At 34.2% G+C, this 9,161-nt stretch overlaps 1 protein-coding gene across 1 annotated transcript; it reads right to left on the bottom strand.

Annotated features, from left to right (window-relative positions):
* Positions 1–7,594: 7,594 nt before the first annotated feature.
* Positions 7,595–8,680, bottom strand: LOC133778897 (rust resistance kinase Lr10-like). The gene has a single exon (XM_062218911.1). The coding sequence runs from the start codon at positions 8,540–8,542 to the stop codon at positions 7,595–7,597; it is 948 nt and encodes a 315-aa protein (XP_062074895.1). The 5' UTR covers positions 8,543–8,680.
* Between the last annotated feature and the right edge of the window lie 481 nt (positions 8,681–9,161).

Raw genomic sequence — 9,161 nt, 5'->3', positions numbered from 1 at the left:
ACAAAGTTTATGGAATTTTCTTATTCAAATATCTTATTTCATCTTAAATATCATGCATTTTGGATTGTTAGCACATATTTAAACTTTGTTCTTCATTAGTGCAAATACATAATATTCTTTGTGTAAGATGTGTCATTAAATTGAACACATCCATGCTTAGAACAAAAATATTATGTTTTGCTTTATAAATAATGTTCATTGATTTGTTTGTTATTTCATTAGATTGATTTACACTAAATTCTTTGAAATTATAACTTTGAAAAGTGAAGAAAAATCCTATCTTTTTAGAAATAATTTGTGCTTAAAATTATAAATTTATTTAGAAAATGATAGTTTGATTTATTTTAACTATCACTAAAACTTGGGAATCAATGTACTTATAAATATTATTGAACTTATATTTTGTGGATTCTAATCCTTAATAATCTTATTTTACCATCTTCATTTATATTATTAATTTATGTTATATATATATTGTCTTTAATTTCTTTATTATTATCTTTTATTTTATTTTTATTGTTACAAAAATCCCATCAATTTTTGGAACTAGGTTAGAATTTAATAATTTTGGTTTAAAATAGTTTCATTTTCAATTTTAGACAACTCCTTTGGGTTCGACCTCGTGCTTACACGAAAACTATTCTATAAATACGATTCGTGCGCTTGCGTGTATAAATATTTAAACATACCCGTTTTGGGTCCAATCAATTCTCACACTTCAACTGTTACTGCTGATATTGGCCAGTTTATGTTCTTTATGGGCACTGGGGTTTCCATAGATTTTTCTGTTCTTCTGTATGACAAGATGTATCAGGCTTTTCATACTAAAAGTCATCGGCTCTTTCTTCCATATCCTTGCTTGGTGCACAAGATTACCTTATCTGCACAACCTAAGTTTACTTCTCAAGATATTTTCTTGCCTATACCGGTTTTGGATAAGACTTTTCAGCCTTAGCCCTCCAAACATGTACCTCTTCCCAAGCCTCTTAAGTATCCGTTGCTGAAGGGTTTAGCTCCTACCTCATGGAAGTACAAAGTGTTTGAGATTCTTTACTCTCAACAATCTCAATTTGTAGTGTCCCAGAATTTTACTTAGCTAGATAGTAGTAGTAGTAGTTAGCATAGTTTGTAGTATGTTAGTTGTCGTGGATTTTGGTTCAAGCCGAGACTTAGTTGGAAACTCGTAGCAATAGTTATGGATTCTATATAAGTTTAACCTATAGTTTAGAAATATTAATTATAACATAAGGTTTGATTAATATTGCTAGTCTTAGAAATATTATTTATTATTACCTAAGGTTTAGATAGAATTTATAAGAGCATGACACTTTTCATAATCATGTTTATTAAGTATTTAAGTATTTTTTATGAATATTATAAATAAAAGAAAGATCTAGAAGCTCTAGAACCTTCCAGCAGCTATTAGGATCACATTTTGACTCAGTGAAAACTGTTTATTCAATGCAAAATATGCTGAAAAAGTGCAAATATATGTTTGGTATATCAACATATATATATCGCAGCTATAGGGGCCGATATATTGCCTACGGGAGATACGAAAAACATGTCAATTTCCCACGAACGAACAAACGGGGCTCGGGAAAATGGTCTAGGCAATATATCGCCCAGGGTAGGCGATATATCGCCCCTGGGAGTGCATTTTTGAATCTTGAGGATTTTTAAATTTAAAAATAGCCTTAACCACGTGGACCTGCCTTTGAACGATTTTGACCGAGTTCTGGGCATCTGTTGAACGAAAATTCAAATCTTTTTCATTTTAAATTCATTTATTTATTCAAATTAAAAGGGGTTAGTTTCACTCCCTGTAGTCTATAAATAGGACCTAGTACTCAGTCATTTTCTTCATTCTTCAAGCATTGTTCAGAGCCTCCAAGTTGCTAAGGTTACTATAGAGAGAAACACTTGGGTTTTGGGTTAAAAGATTTTCCAATCAAAGCTTTTCTAAACACTTGGGAAGTGAGATATAATGTTATTTTGGTGTCGAGGTGTAGATCAAGTCATAAGATCATCTAAGGTAATCTTATCCTTAAGTTCAGTTTTTCATAGTTCTTTAGTTTTCTTTTATTTTCTTTCAGATCCTAACTCTTGTTTATGATTCTTGATTAGGCGTTTAAGTTTCTTGGAACTTAAGGTTCTTTTCTGTAAGTTTCTACTCTGATGGTTTAGTTTTCTTTTTCATCCCTTTTCTTTAGAAACTCACCATTCTTACTGTTGGTTTTAGGAGTGTTCCAAATCCTGTTCTTGTCTCCATATCCTGGTTTTTGGTAAGGAAAATAGGATAGATTATATGTGTTTATATGTTTATGTTATGATATGTTTTATGCTATAATATGTATATGTATAAATATGTGTTGTAGTCCTTGGGCATATGACTTGCTTACATAGCAAGCCCTAAGAATATATTTTGTAGTCGCTTGGGCATATGACTTGCTTAGATAGCAAGCCCCAAGAATTTTTATCATTTTCATGATTTAGAGTAATGATTTACCCTACCTTGATTAGTAGACAGAGGACCTAGATGGGTTATCATATACTACCATATGATCTAACCTACCTCGATTAGTAGACAGAGGACCTAGATGGTTTTATCACATGCCATGTTAATGAGTTAATGGCCATTAATATTGTAGTCCTATATGTTATATATTTTTATAGTCATATGTTTTATAGTATACGTATGTGATATAATCTTATGTTTATGATTTATGGTATATGTTGCTAGTAGATTTTCCTTACTGGGCATTAGGCTCATTCCTTTATTTTTAGCTTGATGCAGGAAAATGAATATGGAAGGCGGAAAGATTCATGGCAGCTTGGCTTGTGTGTTGAGGATGAATGGATTGAATGGACTGCGTGAACGATCGAGGATGACGTTATTTTTAAGTCTATTGAATTATGTTTCTTTTGTAATTCTGCGCTTAGTTTTTTTTAAAACAATTGATTTAAGTTTATTGTTTATGTTTTTATATATTAAACAATGGGTACCCATACTGTATTTTATATTTCATATTTTACTTTGTATTTTGCACAATATTTATTTTGGGGTTTTAAATAAAGTTATGTTATTTCTTATGTATGTTTCCCAAAATAGTAGCTATGTCTAGTAGTTTTAATGGTCCAAGGTTTTAGAAATAGTTGGGTCACTACACAATTGGATAGTCTTAAAGGTCTGGTTTAGCAGTCTCAGTTGTGTTCCAAAGCCTTTGAGCGCAGGGTTCTGTTTCAGTTGGCTGGTCTTCGACAGCTCCTTCAGCCTCAATCTACTCATGCTCCACCAGAGTCTTCTCCTGTTTTTGTTCCCCTTTCTGCTGTTCAGGGGGAGTTGTCTTTGCCTCGGTAAGGAAAATCTCCACCACAGAGACAGGGGGAGTTGTCTCCACGAGCTTCTGATAAAATTCCCAACAGTTTCCAATGGGAGTCTTCTGCTACTGATGGTGCTTCTCATGACTTCAATTCTGCTTCTTCATCTTCACTTCCGTGTAAGACCATGTGTGGCAAGCTTCATCGTTCAACTCAGTAGTTCTCTCTTTATGATCATTGAGAGGGAGATATGGGTGTTTTTATTTGTTTACTGAGTTTTTCTGTTGTTGTCTTAGTATCTGTAGTTTAGTTTAGCACTAATCATAAATTGCCGAAGGGGGAGGTTGTAAGTGTCATATTTTTTGTTGTTTGTATTTTGGCAATATTATGATCCATCTGTTGTTTTTCCAGTTGCATCTTGAATTTCAGTGTAGTCCTAACGTCTTCTTGTTTGCTATGTGGCACGTATTAAACTTTTTGTTATGTTTAGTTGACTTTATTTTTTTGTGGTTTCATGCTATGTCAATTTTCTAAAGGTTTTCTATTATAGTGAGGTCTATGAAGATATATGTGTTGGTTTTTATTCTGTGAGTTGGTCATAACCATTATTGATGTTTTTGTGAGAAACTTAGCTCTGCTAGGGTTTGTATTTGGTTTTCATTGTGGTTTGTTGTTTTGACAGGTTGAAGAACTCTGTGCTTCGAAGAATGTTCATTAATGGCAGACAGTAGTGTTCTTCAAATGAAGTATTGAAAGAAAATCATATCTGTGAAGCTCACGTGAGAAGACTTGAAGTGTTCAATCTAAGGAAATTTGCAAGAGAGACAAGTACAGAAGATTTTCTTGTTGTTAATGTAAAATCAAAGATACTTTGTAGAACTTGCATTTTTTATCTTAGTGGATTTTTGTAACATCCCAAATTTCCTAAAAAGACTTAGGGCCTTGATTACGGAGACAGAATGTTAAATTATGGAAGTATGTGATTATCTAATATTTATGTGTATCATTATGTGATTATGTGAGTTGTATTATGATATGACTTGTTATGCATGATTAGGTATATTAAATATGCATGTGGGCCCATTTTGTTTAATTGGGAAATTTTTATAATTTGGCTCGTTATGGGTATATTTGGCATGTATGCGGTATGTTTGTGGTACTACATTATTATATGGTTATGTTTGGGTTACTCGGCACAAGACGATCCTAGGGAGCAAGCTAGTGGGAAAGTCACAACGGGACCCAGATTTGACTCGAGTGAGTCGAGAGGTATATTGGGTATTTAGCACATTACCGAGATATTGGGTAATGGGAAGAAATATTTGACGATAAATTGGGAGTAATTAAGATCAGGAGGGAATTCGGGGAATTTTGACTATTTTACCCCAGGGGCATTTTTGGGACCCCGAGCATTAGGATTTGCTTGAGGTTACTTAAGCTTGAAGTAACATGTCAGAGTTATAAAAGAACGTAAGAACGTTCTCTATCTCTCCCATTCCCTTTTCAACACCCGTTCACATTTTCGAAGGAAACTCGAGTTTTAGGACTCGGATTCAAGCAAGGATCAAGGCATAGCAATTCTAGGAAAGATTAGAAGCTTATTAGCCGGAGGATTTAGTTGGGAAACTACTCAATTGGAGGTAATCCAAGTTTTAAGTTTTCAAGCTTTTAAGCTTTGATTGGATTTTATGTGTTGATGAGTTTTTGGTTGGTTTGAGACTTGGGTTTTAATGGTTTTGGATAATTGGGATGTTTGGGAACTTTGATTTTGGGATTTGGACATGTTTGGATAGGTTTCTATAAAGGTTTTAATTGGGAGAAAACGTAGGAAATGGATGATTTCGTGGTCAAGTCGCGACTTGGGATGAAGCCAGAGCCAGGAGGAGGCTGCCTGGTGGGCGCGCCGCGACTCAATGGGGGCCAAGTCGTGGCCTACACCCTGAAGCCTAAGCAGAGGCTTTCTGTCTTGGGGGCAAGTCGCGACCCTAAGGGCCAAGTCGCAACCGACCTGTGCATTTTTGCCCAGATTTGGTTTTTAATCGTGGGAACTTAACTCTAAGGGCCTAGGATCGATCCTACTACCTAGTTGAGTAGGATTCGACGTCCTGGAGGCTAGGATTTGGTCCGGAATTATTTATTTACTCATTTTTTATCGGGTTTTATATTATGGTCGTGACTAGGTTATCGCTAAGGGCTTAGAAACAGGATCGTGCTTGAGGGTCGTTTATTGGTAACTTGTACTTGGACCAAAGGTAAGAAAACTGCACCCAGTATGTGATGCATGTGATGCATGCAATACATGTGATTAGGGCATGACATGAATATTGAATATGGAATTGATCAGAGCTTGAGTCTTTGTAAATGTGCATGATCATAATTATGCTGGTGATTGTTGAGTAAGTATGCTGAATGCCTTATATTTGGATATTTGACATATGATATACACATGGTTGCATTGCTTACTTGTTAGTGGCACTAAATCATTAGTCAGAAACGGCATTGGTGTTAATACTGGTCGTGAAGTCTTGACTTATTAGTCATGATCGGCAATAGTACTGAGCGTTGGTCGTATGGAATTGACCTACGAGTCAAGAGCGGCATTAGCGTATTGAACGCAAAGCCAAAATGATTAGATCTAATCAACATGAGCATTAAATGCTTGACCAACCCAATGGTCGAAGAAAACTAAAGCGCTTGTCTAGTCTAAAGGCTAGTTACTTAGAGTCAGGGCCAAAAGGCCCAAGTGACTGAAATATCACATGGCTTAGGGCGCAAAGGCCCAGAGAGTGACTCATTAGTCACCTACCCAGAGAGTGACTCATTAATCACCTACCCAGAGAATGACTCATTAGTCAGGTACCCAGAGAGAGACTCATTAGTCACCTTCCCAGAGATAGACTCATTAATCATCTAATCAGGGTGCGGGTCCCCAGAGATAGACTCATTAGTCATCTAATCAAGGCGCAGGACCCCAAATTGACTTGACAGTCATCTACACAGGGCGCAGGACCCCATAGTCATTTATTTGGACTTGCCTGCATGCATGAATAGGGTTATTACTGCTAGGCATGCTTATTATGATTTAGTGACATGTCATCATTTGTTTATGAGCATGTTGAGTTTTCTTGCTGATCCTCAGCTCACGGGTGCTATGTGGTGCAGGTAAAGGCAAAAGAAAGTTGGATCATCCTTGAGTTGGAGAGCTTAGGTGATGATGTGTACATATGTAGTTGCTCGACCACCACGGCCGAGGAACTAGGGTTAAACCTTATTTTTCCGCTTAGGTCGGCTGGTTGTAGATCTTTTATTGTAATTAACCTTTCAAATATATTTTGGCATTCCAATGTATACAGTAAACGTTTTAGTGAAACATTGTATCTTTCATCAAAAAAATTAACCCTAAGCCGTTAATCACTTAGTTACATGATTATGGCCAAATGACTCGGTTAGCAAGTTTAGAACTGTTTAAAATGCACAATGTAACGGTCCCTATGTAGTAGGGCATTATAATTTCTTAATCTGGACTAGGTCCCAAGGATTAGCCATTACTTTGTGTAGTGGTGAACCTTGTAAAAATTGATTTGTGTGATTCTTTTTACATGTTCTTTAAGCTTTCATTAAATCTTGGTTTACCAATTCTTTACGTTTACAATACTCAGGTAGCAAATCACTTTCAGAAATGCTACAAACAAGGATTTTTCTCATTTTGGTTACAAAAACTAAATCATAAATTGAAAAGAAATCCTACATACTTTTAGTTCTAAGATTGATAGGTCAAGGAGTCAACTCGAGGAATGGTGAATCAATAAGATGCCTAGTTGTTCTTCTTAATTGTATCTTTGTTTTGGGACATGCTGAAAACACATACAACACTCTCTCTATCTCTATCTCAGATTTGAGGTAGAAATTCAAGCGTCTCTTCCTTTATCTTTGTGCAAATTTGTGGTAAAATCTAAAATCTCTCTATTTTATTTCAAATGTGTACATTTTTGGTGTTTATGATCTTTATATAGTATTTATTACTGCTCTACTTAATTTATGTTTTCATTCTATATTAAGGACTAAATATTTCTCGCACAATTTGAGATTTAGTACTCGAATTTAATATTCATTGTTGTCACAAATTTCCAATCAGGTCTTACATTATTTATAACCTTAATTAATAATAAGATAATGGTACAACAAATAGAAAAACCAATAATTCTAAGTATCTTTAAAAAAAAAATACAAATCTGTAAATACCAATCGTTTGGATTCAAAACCAAACTTATCTCTATAGTGTGAATGATGGTATTGTTGAGAACATTGAATATGATGTTTCCTGAACATGCTCAACAGGCTCTTCTAGATACAGGGAAGGCTTGGGGGGCATTTGTATACATTCAACTTCTCCTTCAAGCATTTCTATGACTTTATTCATTGTAGGACGATCACTCGGCTTTAGTTGTATGCACCATAATGCTACTATAATCATCTTCTTTGTAATTGTCGAATCTGCCTCATCTATATCTGTTATTTCTACTTTTATATTTTTTCCTTGTCTTAGTTGATCATGCACCCATGAAGCAAAGTAAATTTGGCTATTACTCCCTGCGACTGATTTATAGTTTTTTCTTCTACTAGCCATTTCCATCAATAACATTCCAAAACTATACACGTCAGCTTTATTAGAAACTCCTCCAATATTTTTGTAAAATAGCTCTGGAGCTATGTATCCTAAGGTTCCTCTTGCTACAGTTAAGGACACATTATTATTATCCAATGGACACAATCTTGCTAATCCAAAATCAGAAACTTTTGGAATAAAATTTTCATCCAAAAGAATGTTATGAGGTTTAATATCAAAGTGCAAAATTTGCATGTAGCATCCTTGGTGCATGTACTCAATTCCACGAGCCACACCAAGCGAAATTTCAAAAAAATTCTTGCAACTTAAGGTGTTAAATCCTTCTTTAGAGAAAATATATTTTTCCAAAGATCCGTTAGGCATGAAATCATATACAAGAGCATGGTTTGAGGATTGGACACAAAATCCAATTAAATGAACTACATTAACATGGTGAATTCTTCCAATTGTAGCAATTTCATTGATGAAATCTTGTCCATTTCCCTTGGATTTACTCAATATCTTAACTGCTACAATACGACCACTACGAAGCTTTCCTTGGAAAACAGAACCATAACCTCCTTCTCCTAATTTGTTTTTAAAGTTTTGGGTCATCTTTTTTATCTCTCTGAATGAGTATCTTATAGGAGTGAGATTACTCTGATTTTGAAGGAACTCCTCAATAGAACTATATATTGATAAATGTCGTCTTCGCCATTTATAGATTAAAAAAATAACTACAAATGGAGTCCCCAATATAAATTTTAGTCCAGCGTGTATAGCTGCATTGTTCCAAAATCAAACTTTGGCTTTAGTGCACAATCATGCATCGAGTTAATTTTATGAAAAATTCTATCATAAACTAAGTAAAAAAATATTATATTATTTTAATTACAATAGCAGCGTTTATGAAAAGAAAAGAGTAATTAGCGGCTAAAATACATAACATTTTCAAAATGTTGCATATTTATACCCAATTTTTTTGTGGTAAATATACTCAATATTTTCAAAATGTTACAGTTTTATACTCAAACTTTTTTTTGGCGGTAAATATACCTAATGTTTTTAAAATGTCGCACTTTTATACCTATTTTATAAAATTAGTTTGAGAAATAATAAGAAAGTGTCGGAAAAATATATGATTTTAGTTATTTTGAAAATTTTAAATTATTTTCTCTTTCTTATTCTTTCTCAAAATAACTATTTTAAATTAAACATTAATAAATATTTTATT

The sequence above is a fragment of the Humulus lupulus genome, chromosome 5, assembly GCF_963169125.1.
Source record: "Humulus lupulus chromosome 5, drHumLupu1.1, whole genome shotgun sequence".
NCBI classification, from domain to species: Eukaryota; Viridiplantae; Streptophyta; class Magnoliopsida; order Rosales; family Cannabaceae; genus Humulus; species Humulus lupulus.
The sequence above is the reverse complement of the archived record's forward strand: the minus strand, read 5'-3'. Positions and strand labels throughout refer to the sequence as shown.